The sequence below is a fragment of the Drosophila busckii genome, chromosome 2R (genome assembly GCF_011750605.1).
Source record: "Drosophila busckii strain San Diego stock center, stock number 13000-0081.31 chromosome 2R, ASM1175060v1, whole genome shotgun sequence".
NCBI lineage: Eukaryota > Metazoa > Arthropoda > Insecta > Diptera > Drosophilidae > Drosophila > Drosophila busckii.
The window spans coordinates 17,791,356-17,814,816 of NC_046605.1; the positions used below are offsets into that span (position 1 = coordinate 17,791,356).

Sequence of the window (23,461 nt, forward strand, 5' to 3'; positions counted from 1 at the left end):
CAATGAACTTCGCGTTTGTTCGGAGTTCATCTCGCCAAATATTTGTTTGCATATTATTGGCTTAAATATTTTGCTTGTGAACAGCATAATTTAATGTTTGATGACATGCAAAAATGTTGAACCAAAAATGTCAATGAATATTTGTAGACAAAATAATTGAAATTTAATTGAATGCATTCTATGTGAATATATTTCAAACAAGTTTGTCACAGCTGCGGTCCATTGCCATTGTTAGTTTTATTCAATTAAGCAATTTGTGTGTGCAACACTAAATTAATTATAAAGCAATTTGTAGCAACAGCTGCAAACAAAAAACGAGAACTAGTTGCAACTCAACGATAATTAAAAGTTAATTTAAATACAAAAAAACCAAAAAATTTAGTTGTGCGTCGGCCGGGAATCGAACCCGGATCAACTGCTTGGAAGGCAACTATGCTGACCATTACACCACCGACGCAACTTGGCTAAGGGCTGCTAACTTCTCTACATGAACTAAACTAAACTAATTCTTAGCATCGAGTATCAAACTAGAACAGCATCCAGAGCAGACTCTGCTTGAGATAAGAAAAGGGTTCAATTGGGTTAATAATAATGAGGCTGACCTTCAAAAAGTGGACCATGAATTTTGAATTATCAGCAATTTGTGTTCTAAATAAATTGAAACTTTAAAACTCAAAGCTTTGAATTATTGAGAAATAAATTCAATGGTAAAATGTATTTAAGTGATTATGTTTATACAGTAGTAGGCAAAAGTATTTTAACAAAAATTAATTGTAAATTTATATTCATATAGAAAAAATTCGAACTTATTTTATTAAATTATTCCTCTTAAAATTAAAAATGCATTAATTTGTGCTAAACCAAGAATTAGTTGGGGCATTAATAACATAACTCTGTAACTTTTGTATATTAGTAATAAAAATGTAACAGGGTAAAAGGGGCGTGGCAGTGCCCTTAAAGTATAAGTATAAATTTAAATCGATTAAGCGCTGCTCGTCTGTATGAGCATCAAGAACTCAGAGACCTTAAGAGCTAGAGACTCCAAGCTTGGTATGAATATAATCCTATTGCCGATCTAGATCGCTATTTGTTTGAGTTTTTTTAAATTACATTAAAATAAATATAAATATATAAAATAAATAATAAAAGATTTTTTCTGTAATGGAGTAATATATTTAATTTTTTTTGCCTTTTTCTTTTCATAGATATGGTCATTGTCATGAAATAAAACAAAAGTCATGTTAGAAGGTATATAAATAATTTTTTAGTGTATTTTTCAATAGGTATTACTTCATAGGTAGCTTGGCCACTTTAATTTGCAGTTAATATTCAATTTAAAATATTATTTCCAATGTAAGCCCATAGCTCTAGTTTGTTGGACATGAGTAACTCCCCCACAAACTGAGACTTGAGTTAGACCCTAAAGCAACAGGCGGTCCATAGGGAACTCAGTTGGGTGGCTGCTGCTGCTGCTGTTACGGCTGCTGTCCGCTGTAAATGAACCGTAAAAACAGCAGTAAGTTCAAATGAGCAGTCGATCTCTTCTATGCTCTTTTTTTTTTACTTGAATTGATCGCACCATGTAGGCATTTAATTAATTTGTACGCTACGCGCACAGCGTGTAGATAATTTCCCGTATCGAAAGCAACAAATTGCGACTCATATATCAAAAGAGAAACACACGTAGAAGTTGAAGCTGGCCAGCTACCATTTTGAGCAATTCATATAATTGATTGGCCAGCTAGCTAGACGTCCAAACGGTTGCGAAGCTTTTAGGCCGCGCTTGTTTTGTTTTGTTTCTCTTGCGCGCCTTTGACCTTTTTGGAAAGAAAAGTTGACACTGATGCCAAATGATGTCATTGTACTACGTTTGGTTTTGTGGTTTGGTCTTTTGATTTCCCTTTAAACGCTTTGTGGCTTATTTTGTTATTGAAATGCGAGACGTTCGAAACTTGTTGCTTCAAAGCATTTTGTGTAATTTATCTGCGCGCATTTTTCTTCTTTTTTTTTTTTACATTTTTTATTGCCTGCGTTGGCAGCATGACTTTCAAGCCTATTGAGCTGTCTACTTTGCTTAATTGAGCGCTATTATTTGCGCTTAATCGTTGAACAAAGAGCCGAGTGCTTAGTCATGCAGCATGGATTAGCTTAGAGCATAGACAAATAATAAAGCTAGGCGCACATAATTAAAGCATTTAATGAGCTAAACATATTTCAAAATATTTCATAGTGTAGCGCATATTAATTTAAAAATGCAAAAAAGGCAAGAATAGAAAAAAATTAAATTACAAATGCAAATAAACTTCACAGCTTTGAATTATTGAGAAATGAATTCCATTAGAAAATATTTCAAATATTTTTTTATATATGCTATGTAAACATAGTGACCATAAGTATGTTAACAACAAATAAGTAGTTTAGTTTAGAATATATGATAAAATAATTTAGAATTAACAAACTGTGCCTTAAGAATACAAATTATTAATTAGAGTTTAAACAAGAATTAATTGGGACTTGTCTATCGGTCTGTCCGTCTGTATGAGCAAGAATAACTCTGCGACTATAAGAGCTGTACCAATTAAATTTGTTATATAGATACTCCTATTGCCTTAGCTTAGAGCATAGACAAATAAGAAAGCTACTCACGCTGCTCAGGCGCATATAATTAAAACATTTAATAAGCTTAACATATTTCAAAATATTTCATTGTGTACTTGCATATTAATTTAAAGATGTTTTATGTCTTGCAACAAAGTCCTTGAGACGCATGCGTAAGCAAAGGGCAGAACGAAATGAAATTACATATGCAAAAAAAAAAAAAAGAGTAGAAACGCAACGGAAACTGCATAATCAAAAATCACAGCAAGCGGTAATCAACGGACCATATATTTTCAAGACAGGCTCAATGCGCCACAGCTTCTTGCCCCTTGATGTTGCTGGGAAGGCTGGGAAGCCCACACACCAGCAGCGATCAAAACAAGTCCCAGTCGCTGACCAGTTCTCCGGCTAAGAGGCAAACATTTGGCCAGCACACAGAACAGAACAGGCAACAAAATTATGCCACATGCGGCGCTCACAGTCAGCAGCCCCGGCCTGGACTCTCTAAGACATTGAACTTGTGCATATGAATTTTTAATTGCATGCGGCATGCGAAAATTGCCAGACCAATTAATTACGCATCGATTTGTGTGAGTTGGCAAATTCTAGCTACAGCCTAAGCTAAAGCTTATGGAGTCATCAGCACAAACTTTTTCAGTCATCAATAATATTTCGAGGAAATCAATGCGTTGCCATCGAAAACTGCATTTGAGTGATTGACATGCGTATGCTCTGACCTGAATTTCACATTTTTGCCTGCTCATGAATCATCGACTGCTAACCGGTCACCTCGACTGTTAGCACACGTCAGTTGCGACTGCAGCCCTGCGGCTAAATTGTTGGTAAATAATTTTCAATTAACTGCGAGCAGATGTGGACATGTGGACAACAAGTTGCATAGGTGGCCGCTCCGACAGGCTTAGGGATAGACAGAGACTTGTGTTGGTATGTGAGGTAACTGAACTGCCGGATAAATTAATTAACCCATGAAGGCAGAGCAACTAAGGCAGAATTTGAGTTGGCAGTAAGCTTAAGAGTTATGTTAAAGAGAGAGAGTTATAAAAATTTATATTTAATTTTTTTTTATTCCTTAAATCAAGAGTATTTATTAAGTATTTTCTATTAATATTAAAGAAGTACCGATCTCTGGATATGAGTATTATCTTAAATTATTTCCGATTGAAACATTTTTTTTTAAATTTAAAATAAAGATATAATTAAAATATATTAATCTTATTTATTAATATTACTTGTTTTTAACTAATATCACCCCATTTAAAATATTTTCTATAATTATTGTTAGTTTCTGGGACTAATTCCTTTTTTAAAAGTTATAAAAATTATAATAGCATTCTAAGCAATTCATGCTTGAAATATTTTACTTTTCTTATACTTACTTTATAAAATAGATTTAAACATTTTTAAGCTTTTTTGATTAATAGTTTTAAATAATTTAAAATATATTTTCTATAATATTTATTTGCTCATGGGGTTAAGCGAACAATGCAAATACTTTGGCATTTTGTTCGGTCTCATCCCGCTTTCATACTTATGATATATGAAGCGATGTCTTGAGTCTTCATAATGGAATATGCACTAAAAGAATTACAAATTACACACAAACATAGAGCAAACGAGAGCTGCAGAGGCGTGCGGAGGGGAACGGGGCAGGGAAGAGCAGCAGAGTTGATGATTAATGTAAGTCGCGTACAAAGCAAACTCAAAGGCGGAGATGATGATGATGAGTGCGTTTCCTGGAACTGCCACAACTCGCACAATGGCACATTGGGCAATGGGAAATGGCAATGGGCAATGTCGTTGCCTGACTGACAGTAAATAATCTATCAATAATTGAAGTCGCCTGCTCAACAGCCAAGGCTCGTGCTGATGCCTGCTCCCAACTGCCAACTGCCTGCTTTGGCCCAATCATGGACCACACTTGGCGCTGCTTAAAGGATTTTTATACTTTTTTATGGCTGCGTCGCCGGTCTAGCCAATGATGATGATGATGACAATGATGATGTTGACAATGATGATGATAGCCACCGCTGCTTTGCTCTTGGGCTATTTCTACTTTCCTCACACACAGCATCGCTTTTATGCTTGACTGCTCCGCGCTGCGCTCGATTCGATTATTTATGTCATTTGCTTTGACATTTATCATTCCACGATTTCAAGTTTCTTCTTTTTTGCCTTTTGTCAAGGCCAGCTCGCGACTCTCCTGCCTCCTATCCATGCTTATACCAGTCTATTGGACCCTTGGCTATTTATGGCCGTGCTACTTAACATAAATTTTATTGCTTTTGCTGTTGCTCATTTGGGGGCTGCTTTGGTTTAGTCAACGCGAATCGCTGACCATCCATCGATGATGCCCATACAAAAACACCGAACCCAAACGAGTCGCACACACCAACTGCAGTCAGTGTCTATGAATTGATGAGCGCTCATTTATTGCGTGATTAGTTCGCGTGGTTCGCTATTATCGCTCCTTTTAAAGGAGCAGCCAGCATCATTTGTACCGAGTCGCATTAGCACTTTTGATATATGCCATATCAAATGGATATTTTTATATGAAGGTGGGCAGTGTTTTTTTTAGTCACTTAGGTAAGTGCTTAAGAGCGAAGTTTATGGGGTAGAAGAAATGAATTACAAGAGAAGAATCGAACAAAACTAAATTCGCTACAGTAATTGAAGTGATGTAGGAGCTGTTCCGAAATAAGATTCTAAGGACTTGCACTTTTCAGGACACTGTTTTGTTATCGTTTCGAAATTGTAAATGGATAGACAATGCTAGAGAACTAAGATAGTTTCAAATAAACAGACAATTCGAAAGTCTTTTCGGAAGAGTCATACCAATGGACGTTAGTCCTTGTATCGTGGACAGAGCGGTGATCACAAGACTGAGATACAGAAGCTCTAAGGATCTCCTCCATCATTAAACCTATTCTAAAGAGAAGCTGAATTAAACCTTTAATGTATCAACGACAGCAAGAGAATCGTGTAGGAAGATATAGTTTTGAAAAATGACCACGAATACTTGAAGACTAGTCCGAAATGATCATCCCAGACCAGAAGAATTTTGAAAGAATTCTGGAAGACCTCTAATTAACCCAAACTCCGGTTCATAACAATTCCATCAAAGCTAAGAACCCACGAACCACTTAATTATTATTTTAAAGAGGGTCGCAACCCTTCCTAACCTATGGAATAGAAAATGGAATATCACAAACTATTCGTTAAGCGATTGTCTTAAGCTGACTTGCATTTAAGCTCACCCTAGCCTATCCTAGACAATTACTATACTCTCAAGTTTCAAATAGCGCTTGGAGGCAACATAATTTGCACCTTAAAGCAATTTGCAAGCCATAATTTTTGTGGTAGAGCGCAACCAAAAAGCAATTTCTTTGGCAAATTGTCAAGGTGTTGCGCACCTTTATGGCTCATTAACGGAAATGTCGTGGGCACGACGAGAGTTCGACGCCAAGTTTAGCATCCGTTCGAAATCTGGTCAAGATATACGGCGAGAGTTAAAGTCAAGTCTGGAGCACTAAAAGCAACAAAACGAGCTCAATAAAAACTGTCGGTTGAAACAATAAAACAAAATGGCAATTTACAATTTTATTTACGAGCTACAAACAGTCGCAAAGAGTTGGGGGCAATGCAAGGTGTGAGGGGGCCGGGCAGCTTGCTCTTGAGAGAGCGAAGTTCTGTTGACTTCAAAGCAGCGCCTAGAAATTCGTCATGCCCATTGCGTGTGCAACAAACAAATAAACGTGGCAACTTGGAGTCTCTTGCAACTGGTAACTGGAACTTCATAAATTATGCGCGTTCAGCGAGCGTAGCTGTCAACGCCACGCCGCGCCACGCCCCCTCCTGCTGCCCTTACGAGCAACCCGCTCTCATGTCTATTGTGAACTGGAGCAAATTGTTTTTATGTGCGCGCATCTGCCGCTGCACGTTCCACCCCGCACCTTTTGCCACACTTTTATGACTCTGCCCCTTCTATATTTCAAATGTGTATATTTTTGGCTTTAATTGAAAGTTTATTAGTCGGCGTTGGCTTGACAATAATTTAATTAACTGACACAAATAGCTGCAACTTCAATGCCGCCTGCAATTTGAGTCCCAAGACTTTAATACAAATCTCTTGAGTTCACTGATTGAGAGTGCTGAACCATATATGGCTCGAATTCGAGTTGTGCACGCGGTTTCAATTAAGCCATGGGCGTGACATCCTAAATTGTGGGCGTAGTGTCAGCTGTTGAGTGTTTTGTGGCTGGTCCAAAGTCGTTGTAATTATCGCTTATGGGTGGCATCGGTTCGAGTGTGTGTTAAGTTAAACAGATTTATACTTAAGCTGCACTTTAGCCTTTGACTTTAGTTTGGCAAGGCATGCAGTGGTGGAGGCGTGGTTCAATAACAATAGAAAAATATAAAAAACTATATATTAATACTAAATGTAAGGATACTAGCTATACATACAAAATTAAAAAATCTAAAGCTTAATTTTAAATTAATTACTAAATGTCAAGAATCTAGCTTGGTGAAAATGGTAAAATTCTTTATTTCTTAGAATAAGATTGTTGAGGGAAGAGATAAAGGCGAAAACGAATACGAAAATTATAGATTAATTATATTAATATAGCCTATGTCCGAAGATTTGAAAATAAAAATAATTTAATTTTATTTAAGTACTAAATATAAAAAATAAAATATATTTTTCTTTGAAGAAGATTTTATGGGAAGGAGGTGTAGGCGTTATCTAATCATTTATGTTAAAAATTCAATTCAATTTAATTCGAGTTTTGCGAACATTTTGCGCTGCTTTGAATATTGGAAAGTGCATTAAAAACAAATGCTGACTTCCTTTGAATTTACTTAATATTTCAGTACTTCATATAAATTTTGTAATCATGCAATTTTCATACATTTTCTTTATGATATTTGATAGCTCTGCGCTATCACTTAATTCCCTCATGTACTGCGTTTCGACTGCTTAGCACTCAAAAAGTTTTGCTTAAATCTGTTTTTCATTATGCAGCTAGTAGCTGAAAAAGAAAAACTCCAAAAATATGAAAACAATCCTCAAAAGCTACGACGACAGTCGCTGCTTTGGCTGCGGGCACAGAGCAGAGCAGAGCATCGCATCTTCATCTCCAATGCCAAAGCCGCGTAATGCATCATAAATTCACATTAACACTTTGCAGACATGTGCGTTATGCGGGACCCTTTGGGGCAGACACACACACACACACGCACACTCCCACAGTCGCTTGTCTATATTGTGGGCACACACACATTGTCTGAGTGTCTCTGAGAGTGTCGCTGCTCACATTTATGGCGCTCGTTTTGCGTTCTAAAAGAAACATTCGGTGCGCCATTTGTGTCATGTGTGTAAAGCTGCATTTGCTTGCTCTTTGTTGTTCTTTAAATATTTGTGGCTCTTCTTTAGATACTCTAACGAATGCTGTGTTTTGACTTTATTATGAATTATCGCTAAAAAAAAACACAACTCTCAATTTTATGGACATTGCTTCAGCACCAAATCTCAAAATATTATTAGTCCGTGTTCAGTGTTTTATTTTAAAAATTACATAGTATTAAGTGTATTTAGAAATTATGAAAAATGATTTTGCTATAATTAATTACCATAGGTAAAGCGGGAAACTTTTAAACTTATTTATCATCGCCGATTTTATGACTAATATGTTTTAGATTAATAAATAATTAAATTTAATAATTAGTTTATTCAAGCTAAGCTACTTTTCTAGATTATTAAATTAAAAAATGTACGTATATAAAAAAAAAGGTCGATATGGGGATAATTGAAACTCTTAGTGATAATTTAATAATATATTTCTCTATTAGGTGGATTTTGAGTATTCCGTTGCCATTTTACAGATTATAGCACTTTACTAGATGAATTCAAATCTATTAATATGAATATTAATAAGAGTCCTTATAACTTGAATTTTGATTTTGATTAAAACTATAAAATATAAATTGTCATCAATGCACATTCAAAGCTTTATGTAGATTATGTTTAACTTTATCGATACTAACGATATTTAACAATTTCTATTATGATACAATAATGAAATATATATATATTACTCTTGATTTCAAGAGTATCCAGTAGTCACATCCGATTAGTTTTCGAACAGCCTTGCCAAGCTATTTTGTAAGTCTTTTGAAAATGCCATAAAGTTTTTTTTGTGGCCTGTCGTTGGCCTCGTGTACTAAGCAGCAACAAAACAATGTTTTTTTTTTAATATTCTCTGTGTACAGTGTTCGGTTTTTAATTTTTTATTGTCCATTTTTGAATAAGCTTTTTGAGCATTTGTCAAAATTTGGAGGATTTACGATCGACATCATCATCAAGAACAGATGCAACTACCACTGCCGCCCCATATATAAAAAAATAAAACAGTCGCGACGACAGACGCGGCAAAAGATTTATGTTAATTTGTTGTGATTTATTGAATGGTTTTTATTGGGGCTTTATATTTGAATTTTTGTTGGGTGGCGGCCCCAAAAGCGAGCAATGAATGCGGCTGCTGCTGCTGCTGCAAGCGGCGACATGCAACATGCCACAAATACAAAATGTCATTGCAACTTTTGGCGGCTTTGGCATGTTTTGGTTAATTGAAAATGCGTTGCAACTTGGCACAGTTGGAGTTCCTGGGAGAGAGAGAGACTCGCAGACAAGCCGCATGATCAATGTGCGACTGTCATGCAAATTTAAATTTGTCCAAGCTGCAGCAAAGTCGAAAAACAACAGCAACAATAACAACAGCAACAACAACAGCAGTCCAGAGCGACTTTGTGGACTGGCGATGGTTTGAGGCTTTTTGGGTCCCAAAGATCGTGGCACGCAGACGCAGTTGCTGCTGCAGCCTAGACAAGCGGCAAGTTAATTTATGCAGCAAAGCAACAAAGCCCCAATAAAGGCTCAACAGCAACAGCAACAGCAACAACAACAACAATTGTAAAATTGTTTATGCGTCTGCGCGGCGTTTCGAGTCTGTGGCGCGTTTAGTGTTAAACGCTTGATTAAAATTCTTGTAACTGCAACACTTTTGTGGCATGTATGCCGTTGTTGCAACAGCGCACACTGCGGTTTCTTTATGCCTGTTGCTGTTGCTTTTGCTATTGTTGCTTGTCGGCTTGTGTAGCTTGCGGCTATGATGGGGCATTGAGGCATGCGTCTTGGCATTTCTTGTTGCTGTTGTCTTGTTCCTGCTGCATGTTGCTCTTGTTGTTTTAATTGAATTGATTTGCATTTTTCACGCAGGCGGCGCTCATTCGACGCAGTTGTTTGCATTGTCTTCCAATTTCCAAAGCGGGGGGGAGCAGCGCATTGAAAACTCAACCTGAAGATTGGCGAAAGCAGGAAGTGCTTTGATTGAGGTTGAGAATTTGTGCTAGACTAAATCCTTAAAATTAAAATTGTAATTATTATTGGCTAGCCACATTTTTTATTTGAATTGTTTTATCAATTTTTTCAAATTTAATTAAAGAAAAATAATAAAAATCAACAAAATAAAATAATTTAGAATTATATAATTATTAAATTCAAATTAATTTTATATTAATTTATATTTAATTTTTATTTTTTTAGTTAAATTTTATTATTTTTCATAATTTCAATTTAATTTTATTTGTTAAAAGCTCGCATCGAATTTGTTTGCCGTTATGTTTTTAGCACTTGGTCTTGTCAATCAAAAATTTAATTACCAGCACGCATTAACACCCGAAAATATTGTTATTAATTAATATGTAATTGTAATGGACTGTCGACATGACAACGCCTGCAACACAGTCTGCATTTTGTTCGGGGGTGGGCTGTGGCACAAAAATCGCCGCAGTCTTAACAATTAATAATGACAATTGCGTCCTAGGTGTCTTCCACGCGCAGCAGCACTCTTGTGCTCGACGAGAGAGAAATATTTATTGATATGTATATATGACAAGATGCATCCGTCCGTCGCAGCATCGATCATAGCCCATAGTGGCCGACACGTACGGCTTCTCGATTAGCGTAATTGTTTGAAGTTGGATACGTGCTCGTATAGAAGAGTACGCCTAGGCTGGGTGATGTTGCAAACTGATATAGCCCCGACATAGGAAGAAGGCCTGCCATGACCCCTATAGTCGTAATATATGTTACAATGGGAATTACGAGACTCACACTATTTTTTAGTAACATATAAAAAAAAAAAAGCCAAAGTTTAATTCAATTTTTAAGTCAATAAACTATGCAAACACTAGATGTGTGGCTCACTCTAGGCTTTTGTGGCCCATTGCTGAGTAAAATTTATAATATTATCACTACAAGTTAGACCTGATTGATTGTATTAATTGTATGCGATTTTGTGCGCTCGAGCGCGGTTTTGTGGCACAAGAGCAAAGGATGCCAACCCGACAGCTGATCTAACTGTGTAAGCGTCTTTGCTCGGATGCTCTTTGGCTCTTTTGGCACTTTCCGGTGCGTGTGAGACAGCTGCATGCGCTGAGCTGTATTTAAGTTTATAGTAATCTGTCGTATATATATGTAATTCTATGAGAGAGAGAGGAGAGTATTCCGCTTCACTTAACTTTTAATTTGTTCGAGTCACACCTAGTTGTTCTCGGTGAAGTGGCCGGACCCGTGCGGCATAAAAAGAAATTCAATGTACGATTTGGCTCCGCTGTGGCTCGACCCCAGACCACTCTCACTACGGGCAACTGAAGTGACATAAGAGAGGCTATATGAATAAGAGACCTATTATTAAAATTAAACTCTCTCGTCGTTTAAAATAAAATATATATTCGGGGGCGTTAAGGAATTCGCGATTAGCAACATTATAGCTAGCGACAAGTCGCTAACTCAACAATTTGTTTAAATAGCAACTAATAATAAGCCTTCATTTTATTTTCAGGTAAGCGACAATGGCCTACAATTTTTTTTTTATTTATTTCATGCTTTAAGCATTGGCAAGTATTTAAAAAATATTATTCTTTTAACATTTTGTAACAAAGCACTAGGAACTTTAAATTAAAATATTAGTTATTGTTTAATTTTTTTAACTTAAACTTGAATTTTGATGCTTCCGATTTTGCATACATATTTTTCGATTCGATTTTGCTTAATTTTTTTTTTTTTATCACAAAAATTTTTTGAATGAAGATAAATATGCAATCAAGTATTTTATGTAGCGCTAAAATAATACAATTTATTTCAGATATTTAAGAAAGATATTGCCTTTTAAATTATATAGGTTGGGTAGTGAGCACAATTCGATTCCACTTTATAATTTGTAATTCTCTAATATTTTTAAATATACCAATACGAATTTTTAAGCTAGAGCCTAATTGCCAAATATATTTAAAATGAAATTCCCGATACCCAACTTCAATTGATAACAGGGTATATTTTGGAGCTGCATAGCTGCTAGGCTACCTATGCTATGATAGATCTGTGGGTATGTGGGTGGGCCTTAGGTTAAGTGTCGTTTTGTATGGCTCGTTAGGTCTTTGTAACGCTTCCTGTTTTTATATCCCCCCCACCAACTTTGTTATTTCTCTTTGTGCTGCCCATTTGTAACGGTTTATTGCGCAAAGGGTAGCAATTGACTATCTCACATTTGTTTTAGCCCCTGACTGACTGAGTGACAGTCAAGTGAACTTCCATCCACATTCTAATTGCACATTTGTATGCCTAATCGATCTGTCGAATTCTATTTGTGACGTTGTCTATCACAGAATTTGTGTGCCATGTTGATTTTTCTTTATTCTCGCTCTTTCCTTTAGTGTGTTGACAGTTCGCTTTTCACTCGACCCAGGTGTCCATTTGAACGGTTAACTCAAATCAAGCGTGACATTTTTCACATTTTTTTCTCGCTCTGCTTTGCAACCAAGCTTGGGTATAGGTAATGGCTGGTCAATATTGTTTTAGTTTTAGTTTTTTTTTTTTTTTTTTTTTGGTTTTTTTATTTATTTATATTATTAAGTGAGAAGAAGCGAGTACTTCAGTGTACTATAGCCCAAGTCACATGATCATATAAGAATTTTAACACGGTCTGAGCATGCATAGTGATGCTCTTATAATGAATTTAGCCTTAGCAGATAGTCCTGGCACCGTGCGGTTGGGAGGAGGAAGAGCCCTTGCCCGTGCGAAGATCTCTTAAGGGGTCTAGCAGGTAAAGTCTTCTTGGCAAGCAAGCTGAGTGCTCATCAATCTGTCCGCATATCGGCGGATAAAATAGTAGTTTACTTAATTGTAGATTGCATTTCAAGGCAGTAAAATTATAGAATAAATAAACAACTGTTCTTATTGACTATTTAACAGAGCGAGCAGCTAAAGTAAGACGCAGCCATCTTATCACATACACTTTGGTTAGAAAAGCGCATAAAATAGGACAGAAGAATGATCAAACAGACTCAGCTTGTCGTAGCTTTATAAAGTGTTGATGTGTTTTTTTTCTTATAAATGTAGTTTTGCACAACTAGACGATTGACGCTGAGGAGCTATCATTGTTTTACTTAAGAAGCTCAGGTCGCTGATGTGCTTATTTAGGCAGGGTTTGCTTGTGTCTCATTCATTGTATCTCTCGTCAATCTCATATTTCGTATGATCTTTGTCATATAGTCATATACTTCATGGGATTACGCAGCTCTCATCAGCGGTCGAATATCTACTTTTCAGACACTGCTACGTGGTCTCCTATCTTCTCTTTCTCATCCTTTCGTCTCATCAACTTCACTAAGATAGCTGTGCGCTCCTTCACTCTATGCTCCATTAGTTCGCTTGAGACACTTCTATCAGTGCTAATACGCAGTGTTCTACGCATAGTGATGATGATAAGTGTCGGGAGATAGATCGTGAGATGATAGAGACCACTCACTCACGTCAGGAGATGACATCGAGAGGATCAATGATAAGAGTGGGTTGCGAGAAGTTAATGCATCAGTTTGATATCATTTTGTTGTGTCCGGCTAGACTAAAAGAGGGAAGGCTAAATCTAAATACAGGTAATATTTTGTACATGAATTTTATTAGGTCAAATAGCATTGTCTTCTACTAATCTGTTATGTATATTCCTACTTCTCAGCTTGATGATTACGTTTTTATAATTTCTTTTATAAAGTAATAGCATTTAATCATAACATAGTATTCTATTGCACTTATTATTTTCTGAAAGCTTGCAGATACTGCTTTATATATTCGTGCTAAGGTTATTTGGCTCAATCTGTGTTTTTTAAATTTACTGACAACATTTCAGAAACAAATTTCCACGCTTGAAGCGAGTAGCTAAAGTAAGAACAGATTGATTATAAATATACAACTTAGCATACTAAAAAAGCGCGAGAGCTTATTCAAGATTATGTTGTATTTTTTGATATTGTAGTTATTAAATCACTGAATGTGTGTTAGTTACAAGAATTCATTAGGAGAGTCAGAACAGCTTTGTTAATGCATAAAGTTTGAACCAATAAGTTTACGTTAATGAATACAAATAATTCACAAAAAATTTTAAAATAAACTGAAAACTTTAATGAATATTTATGATTATTGCTGATTATTTTAATGAATCAATTTGAAATAAGCTTTTATATAAGGGACCGTAACTGTATAGAAGCTGCACGGATTTGTATAAAAAAAATTAAAAATGACACTTATTTTTTATTTTATTAAAAAAATATTTTTAATTATTAAAATTAATTTAATTATATAAAAATTAAAAATAATTGTTATTTTTCAATTTTTAAATAAAAATTAAGTCATAACTTTTATTTTCAATTTTTATAATAAAAATTGAGAATAACAGTTAACGTTGTAATTTTTATCCTAAAAATTGAAAATAAAAATTGAATTGAAATATCTTTTTAACCAAAAGACCCGATCAAATATCGGACTATATATATAATCTACACATCAATACCCAGATCAAATATCGGACTATATATATAATCTACACATCAATACCTTTCATTTGATATATAATATGTATGTATATATAAATGCATGTACACATGTATGTATATATGTACATTTAATATTGCCCATTGATGCATTACTTTAAGAAAATGTAGTTTTTATGATTTATGTATATATGTATGTATATGTATTTATGTCTATGAATATATGTATGTATATTTGTTTATGCTTATATATTTATGTATATATGTATGTACTATTTATTTAATTTTAAGAACATTATTTTTTTTAAGGAGTCTGCCGACAAGTTGCATCTTAGGTCCGTCATTACCAGTTTCAATGCAGAAAATGCCCTTTCAACTGAAACCTGGGTAGCGGGAACAGAATGTACGACCTTAGCCAAACGGTACAGGCGTGGATAAGTGAACTTCTTATCCTCCCAATAGCTCATAATGTTTATGCTGAGATCCACTGGCTTTGGTGAATAGCCATAAATCTCAGCAGTTGCCAATTTAAGCGATTTCTTAGGGCCGACTTCTCAAGCTCATATTTATCACTAACGTGCTGCATCACATTGCGTGAAGTTATTGGACTCATGTCCAAGCCTTTAAATATTTGTTCAGTGAGTATTTTAAATGGAGCTGAATCAAATATGGCAAATGGCAATTTCTCCTCCGTCACCAATTGCACGCACGCTTTAGTTACATCACTTGACGAAATGTTAATACTAAATTTTTTTTTTTTTTGCAATTATTTCACTATTTTCCTGGTCCAACTCTGACGTATAGAGATCGGCATGGCACTCCATCAGATGCCTCTTCAAATTTGTTATGTAATTTCCCTTAAAGGAACGATTACAAATTTTGCACACAAATTCATTTGACTTCAAGTCAAAAAACTCGCGAACAACAGCATCACGTTTGCGGCCCATCACAATTAATTATCAAATGAAATAAGTATCAATGAATACAAAAAGTTTGACTATGCTGCACCTGCATGCAAATCGAATTCTAAAAATAGATTTGATTTTTTTATGATACACTGTTGGACAAAAGTTTTTATACACCAATATCTTTTTGAATATTATAAAAAAATTTGCTGTTGCTGCAACAATATATATTATTACTTTTTCTTAAAGCAAAAGCAGAAAAATTTTTTTTTTTTAATATTTAATTGTGTAAACATACTTTTGACCATCAGTTTATGTCTGTCAAATTTGTATTCGCTATCTCTTTCTTTCTTTTGGGCTTACACATGAGTCTGCAATTAGGCGCCAGGTTGTCGCTAATTAGGCGACAGTTAGGCGTCAATGGGCAATCATAAATGTACACATATAAGCATAAACAAATATACATACATATATTCATAGACATAAATACATATACATACATATATACATAAATCATAAAAACTACATTTTCTTAAAGTAATGCATCAATGGGCAATATTAAATGTACATATATACATACATGTGTACATGCATTTATATATACATATTATATATCAAATGAAAGGTATTGATGTGTAGATTATATATATAGTCCGATATTTGATCTGGGTCTTTTGGTTAAAAAGATATTTCAATTCAATTTTTATTTTCTTTTTATGATAAAAATTACGACGTAACTGTTATTTTCAATTTTTATTAAATTGAAAATAAAAGTTATGACTTAATTTTTATTTAATAATTGAAAAATAACAATTATTTTAATTTTTATTGATTAAATTAATTTTATAATTAAAAATTTTAGAACAAAAAAAATTAAAAATAAAAGTTTATTTTGTTTTCGAATACGCCGTAAAAAAATAAGTTATGCGTACTTTTCCCACCCTCCTCCGAGGCTTTCTTGGGCTTCAATTTTTTTAAACTCATAACAATTCTTTATAATATAATATATTTTTAAATAAATACATGCTGTGCATTCAAAAGTCAAATTCGTATTAAGTTCGATGCATATCTAATACTTTGTCATAAATGGGTCAACAATTTGCATTCCGTGCTATTTGAGCTTATGTTAAATTAGACTTTCTAATGCAAAATATTTAACAAACTAATCCGTTGAAGCCCACATCACCTCAATTTTTTTAGGCGCGTATAAAAATCGCACAACTGTCATAAACGGCATGCAATCAGACTTGAGAGTTGGCCAACCAAAATGCGAGGCTAAAACCTAAGCAGCTTACACTATCAGCTAACTGGGCAGACTAGACTAGTGTGCGGTGAGGGGGGTCGGAGTAAAAGTTGCAAGAGATTGCGTGTCAAATGCATTGGCAACAAACGCTGGCCATGTTGTGCGGCATGTTGCATACGCAGCAGCAGCAGCAGCAACAGCCCACATGCAACCTGCGCTTGTGGCACGCAATTAAAATCTTCATTAGCCGCGTTTAATTTCCACTTTTGATAAACCAAAAAAAAAGTAAACTTAAATTTACTTATGCACATAGTACAAACAACTTGTGACATGTGCCCAAGCCATGTGGCTTATCGACATCCAGCATTGGCTTGGGGCAACAAGTGGCAGCCCATGGGGCAGCAGATCCTGCTGCTGCTGCTGCTGCGACACCAACTCAACTTCAATTGGCGAAGCATTTTGCCTGATTAGCCTCTCGCTACATTGGGCTCCCCGATAAGAGAAGCCGAGCTATCAATATATATATGGGGCCTAAGTGACAGTTGACTTGTTTATCAATTGACAGCTCTTGCAGCGGCTAAATGCCAGACGCACACACACACACACAAACACACACATGCGAGTGGAGTCAGGGATTTAAGCTGCAAGTAACTGTTAATAAGCTTGTTGTTCTTGCTGTAGTTGCGGCCTGTGAAAATGTTGCTTTTAATTAAAAGTTGTTGCCGCTTTTGCAATTGTACGCACAGCTGCCCCCCAACCCCCTCGATCCATCGTTAGTAATACGACGAACGTCTTGCTGTCTTGGCTTGGTTGCATATATATCTGTGTCTGTGTCGGAATGTTTGTACATTTGTGTTTATATATATTTTAACATGTATTTTAAAGCCCGATGCTGTCAAGATAAAGAAGCCAAGCTGGCAGCCCGAGCGCATGTTTAACAACAAGCCAAGTATGCAATTGGCAGCGACTAAAGATATTCGCAAACACACACGCACACACACACACACATACACACAGATCGCAAATTGGCTTCAAAAATGAATTATAAATTGGCCATTTATTGTGCAAAATAATTAAGAAATAAATATTTGGCAAAAATAAATCAAATTCAATTTCAAAACTTATTTTTTGAGCAATTAAAAAGTTATTCAACTCAGTTATTAATTTATTTAATCAATCATTCATTCAATCAGTTCAATCTTTGTTCAAAGCTTGGACTCCAAACTCATTTTAGTGTATTTGTCTTACTCCATATTTAGGGAAAAATTCAAATTCTATAGTCAACTGGACAAGTGAAGAACTAGTTCAAGTAGACGTATTCGTATTATTTATTATTTATTAGATTGATGTGTTTCTTTTTTAAATACATACTTTAAAATTTAACTTTAAATATTTTTTTTGTAATCATTTTCTTTTATCGTCGACTGTTCATAGTTGACATTAAATTTTTTTTTATGTTAAATTTATTTTAGTTTTTATTATTATTGTACTTGTTAGTTAGGTGCAAGAAATTAGGTAGACAAATAAATTTAAACTTGTCGATTATTTACAATCTATTTTGCTTATTATTTACAATCTATTATACAAATAATAAGTCAATTTTTTAATTATAAATATACAAAATAAATAAGTTTTTGTTAAGCTTCTGTTAGGCTCCTGTTAATTAAGCTAACAGGGTATACAGCACACTTAGTATTATCCACAACCTAAACGTGTAAATAGATCAATTAATCCTTATAACTATGATGTGAACGAAACTTACTATAAGAGCCGGCCACCCTTAGTCCATAGTTCGGCCTCTTTAGCAAATCTAGTGGGGTGACTAGTTCTATCCCGAACTGCAGGCTGATTGTTGCAAACTTCAAGTCACTATAAAATATTTCATTTATTTGATATTAAATGCTTTTGGTTTCGTACTAACATCTTATAATATTTATTTCAGAAGGAATCTCTTAATTAAAAATACTTTACATTTCACTTGAAACGAAACTTTTGTTTTCGATTTCTGTTAACCCACTTCTGTCTGTCTGTTTGTCTGTCAGTCTGTCCACTTTGTTGCTTGCCACAGTTTATGAACTTGCAAGTTGAAATGAGACCACAGAACTTGATTCTAAAACTTTTGCTCTCTTAGCCGAGTTATTACATTTCTGCAATTAAGCAATATTTCTTTGTCAAGTACGCAAAACTAATTGTGTGCTGGTCACTGTGTCTATGGGAACGCGCCAAGGATTAGGAATTACTTTGGCAGTTGTTGGGCCATTGTTTTGACCACAACTTGCAACTTATTGCCAGTGCCACCACAAGCTGTGAAGACACTTGCAGGATTTGTGGCGTGCTCATTAGACTGTTGCTTACCTTAATGAGTGCGCCCCCAACTATCAATGCTGCATTTAAATCTTGTTAGCTCCACACACACACACAGACAGACATACAACATTCATTTCCATAAATATCAATTAAGAGTGAAAAATATCAAAAGTGACAGCTTAGCCTTGCCACAGCGACTACTGCGAGGCAGCAGCAGCAGCCTACGCATTGCTCGTTTGGGAAGAGAGCAGCTTGAGTTAACATAATTGGACAATTTACGTGCTACTAGGCTGCATTTTTATAGCCGCCGACCGCTCATCAAACAGATATAAAAAATGTTGTACTCTCTACTCCAGTTTTTGGTGTTAAAGCGTTGCAATGTCGTCGCCTTTTCTGGCTCGTGGGCGTGTCAGCACAATTGGCTGAAGCCACGTTGAGGTTCAATGCGTTTACAATAATTCACGGAATTTATGTTGCATACTCTTCAAATTCAATTAGTCTACACCCTCGACTGATTGTCAACAAAAACATTTGGCCAAACCCAAGCGCACAAACTGTTTCCGCTTTGGCCATAAGCCGCTTATTATTATTAAACTGCTTTCACTAATTTACAGAGCAACTTCCTAATTACGACAGCACCCAAAAAAAAAGATACTTACATAGTATTAATAACAATAAGATAAATAACAACATTTGGCAACACTAAGCGTCAATATTTCATGCTAAGCCTATTAGAGATTTGTGTGCCAGCTTACAAAGCTCCGAACTGGAGTAAGTGCGGGGGAGGCGGGGGGACAGACTAGACGCTGCTTCATTAAGCGTTCCCATTTGCATAATATCAGAGTTACAAACAAGTTGATAAGAAATTATGATGTTCCCAGTTGTGTTCTCGTTCAATCACTGCAGCCAAAGCTGTATAAGTATTTTTTTTGGAGCTAAACTAATAACAGATTAATCCGCTTAGTCAATTGTTAATAGATGTTTTAAATCAAAGTTGAAGTTGATTAATCTGAATAAGCTGATTAATGTGCTCTGCGATGTTTTAAAATCTATTTGAATTTGAACTAAAATATATATTTTGTGAAGAGCAATAGGGTGTACCCGACTATGAAATACACTTTGTTAAGAAGAAAATAAAAGGCAGAGATAGAAGTTATAACGTATTATGAAATACAAAAATCTATCAAAAATAGAATAATCTGACTATGAAATACACTTTTCCAAAAACAAAGTAAATAACTGGCAGATTTAGAAGTTAACGTAAATTCTAGATGTAAGGTACTATGAAAAACGAAATACAATAATCAACTTTGTCAAGAGGAAGAGGAAGTAAATAACTGACATAGAAACAAACATAAGTTCCAGATGTAACGTATTATGAAAGTTGATTCCAGTAGTTACGTCATATAAAATATAAACATCAATGGAGAATACGAAATTTGATCCTCTTTTTCCTTTATTTACCTGACAACTATGAGGGTCAATATACAAAAGATGCAAGTCAGGTGTTATTTCCAATCTATTAATGTTTTCCAATTTACAATGCAAATGATAAATTCCAAACAAATGATTAATGAATAGCGCTACTTTATCTTTTTGTTTCCTATTAAATTATATTTAAACAAAATTTTCAACGCTTTGCACTCTCCAAATAAAAAATTAAAATGGTCTTCATCATTTTCGTAAAGTAAACAAAATGCTCTTTGAAATTATGAAATTTTTACCAACTGTGTGGGGGCCAACGACATTTTCACCATTGTACTGACGGACGAACGGACGGGGCAGGTTTGCTGGCCTTGGGGTTGGCAAAACGTGTGTGCACATTATCGGGCAAACATTTCATGAATTCATTTGCGCAGCAGTGTGGAAAATTGTGGTTAAAGTGGAAAGTTGGCAGCTAGCTGGGAGGCAAATGGGGGCGACAGGTTAATAAAAGCGAAAATGCTACAAAGCAATGCATGCGACCAGGAACTGGTAACTGGTCTGGCGAAAATAATTCGAAGAGAGTTTTCTATGCCTAAGATAAGAAATGCAAAACTGGATTTACAGTGAGATCGAAACTGCGTTGCCAAATGGAATTGCAACAGTTACGAATTTGCGGTCAACAAGATGAGTTTAAATCGCCAGACCATTGTCTGCATCTATTGCTTGATGTGCTGCGGAGTTTTGGTGCAAATAGCAGAGGCACGGAACCGTCCGAATGGTATATTGGCTTGGTTGGGTTCCATACTGCGACCCACGACGACGACGACGATGAGGCCTGGAATGGAGATCACTAGTGCTCAAGCGGAAACCAGCACCATGCCCAGTTACCTAATGGAGCGAGAGTGCAGTCATTGTCGCTGTGGCTTCATCAACACCCTGCACCGCATTGTGGGTGGTCAGGAGACGCGACGTCATCAGTATCCCTGGATGGCTGTCATCTTGATACTCGAGCGATTCTACTGCGCTGGCTCACTGATCAACGATCTTTATGTGCTAACCGCTGCTCACTGTGTCGAAGGCGTTCCCCATGAGCTCATCTCTATTCGATTACTCGAGCACAATCGCAGCGACAGCGACGCCGACGTGCTGCAGCGCCAGGTAAACCAGGTGAAGACCCACGAGCTTTACAATCCGCGCAGCTTTGAAAACGACATCGCTGTGATTCGCCTTGATCATCCTGTCAGCTTCGAAGGACACGTTAGACCCATTTGCCTCTCCGCTCCCAGCAGCAGTTTTGAAGGTGAATTGGGTATCGTCACGGGTTGGGGAGCGAAGCGTGAGGGTGACTTTGCCACAGATGCATTGCAGGTGAGTTTAGTCTTAGGCTCGTGCTTGGCTTTGAGTGTTCTCTTTCTCTCTCTCTCTCATTTCTTGCTTTCTTTTCTCTGGCTTACATAGCGTCTCAAATCTATGCGCATTAGGGTCTCCCTCTCTTTTTCCCTCTCCATACCCTACTGTTGCTCCTTCTCATTTTCCATGTCGCTTAAAATTAAATTTTCTCCACGTTTAAGAGTGTTTCTCTATTGGAGTTGAAATATAAATAAGAAATATGACTATAATGAAAGTTGTTCCTATGTAACTTTAACCTGTCCACTTGTTTTTGAATTGTGCAATAAACTTTTTACTAAATTTATTATAAACGAATTTTAAGTAAATCATAAATTTCAAAAGTTCTTATGCATTAAAGTTTGAACCAATAAGTTTACGTTAATGAATACAAATAATTCACAAAAAATTTTAAAATAAACTGAAAACTTTAATGAATATTTATGATTATTGCTGATTATTTGTAATCGTAATAAATAGTAATTTTTACGATTTTTTCCATAAGTAATTTAATTTATTAGTAAAGTAAGTAAACATCTAGTTATACTTTCAAGTTTATAATATTAATCTTTCTCTACTAAGGAGAAAATACCTATGTATATAACATTTTTCTGCAAATTAACTACTTCGTTTTATATGTGGCTAACCATCTTTCAAGTAAAAGTAAAGTAGTGAATTTAGTTAAAAGAATTCAACTAAATAATCAGAGAATGAAACTAGTTCCTGAGCTAGAGCTAGTGAAAAACTCCTCTGGCATATCTCAACCAAGTACTTTATCTATCAGAACTTTGTTATATCTCCGCTCGGAATCGGTCCCCACTCCTCTTAACTTTCCCAACTTACTAAGGTGAATTAAATAGCTTGGATTTTAAATTTATGTATGCATATGTAGATTATGTTTTTTGCTTTCTCTCTCGCACATGCTGTTCTGTTTATTCCTAATGCACTCTCCTGCTTTGAGTAGTAAACCCTCTTGACCTCTCTCTTAGGAAGTTGAGGTGCTGGTGCTTAGTCAAGACGAATGTCGGAATTCGAGCTACCGCCCCACGCAGATTAAGGAGAATATGATCTGCGCTGGATATCTGGGAGAGGGTGGCAAGGATGCGTGCAGTGGAGATAGCGGAGGACCGTTGCACGTGCTGCTGGACGAGAAGCCCGGGCAGTATCAACTCGCTGGGATTGTCTCTTGGGGCACGGGCTGTGCTCGTCCCGATGCCCCTGGAGTTTATACGCGTGTGAGCGAATATCTGCGTTGGATTGCGACGAATACGCCGCACGCTTGCCTGTGTACGCCGTATGCGGATGAGGATGAGTTTTAGTTGGTGTTCAAACTTTGACTGCAACAATGTGGCAAACAAAAGTTTTTGGAATGCATATTAAGGAATTTTGTCATAAACTACTTTAACTGAATTTGCGCACCCAGCAGACCACTCAGAGTCGTCCCAGGCATAAATATCCATAAACATGCATTGGCAAATAAAAAAGCAATTTGAAACTGGGTTAGCTGGCTCTTTACTCCTTACACAGGTAGCAACAGCATCATAGCAGCAGCTTCTATAAGTTTGCCTTTGCCTTTTGCTTAGAATGAGGCCAGGGACGAGGCTCCAGGCAGAGCACTCGCTCTGTTATAAATAAATCCCAATTTGCTGCATTTCAACTGCAATTGAGATTGTTATGCATTTTGCATTTTGCG

At 35.9% G+C, this 23,461-nt stretch overlaps 1 protein-coding gene and 1 non-coding gene across 2 annotated transcripts; one reads left to right on the forward strand and one right to left on the reverse strand.

The window, feature by feature from the left end:
• Positions 1-385: 385 nt before the first annotated feature.
• Positions 386-457, reverse strand: Trnag-ucc. Its single transcript has one exon. It is a non-coding gene; the product is annotated as a tRNA-Gly (tRNA).
• Positions 458-12,686: 12,229 nt separating this feature from the next.
• On the forward strand, positions 12,687-23,087 carry LOC108594694 (serine protease 27). The gene is given in 5 exon segments (XM_033295032.1): positions 12,687-12,750; positions 13,108-13,144; positions 13,649-13,672; positions 21,045-21,750; positions 22,758-23,087. Coding segments are annotated over 5 exon segments (1,161 nt in total).
• The last annotated feature ends 374 nt before the right edge of the window (positions 23,088-23,461 follow it).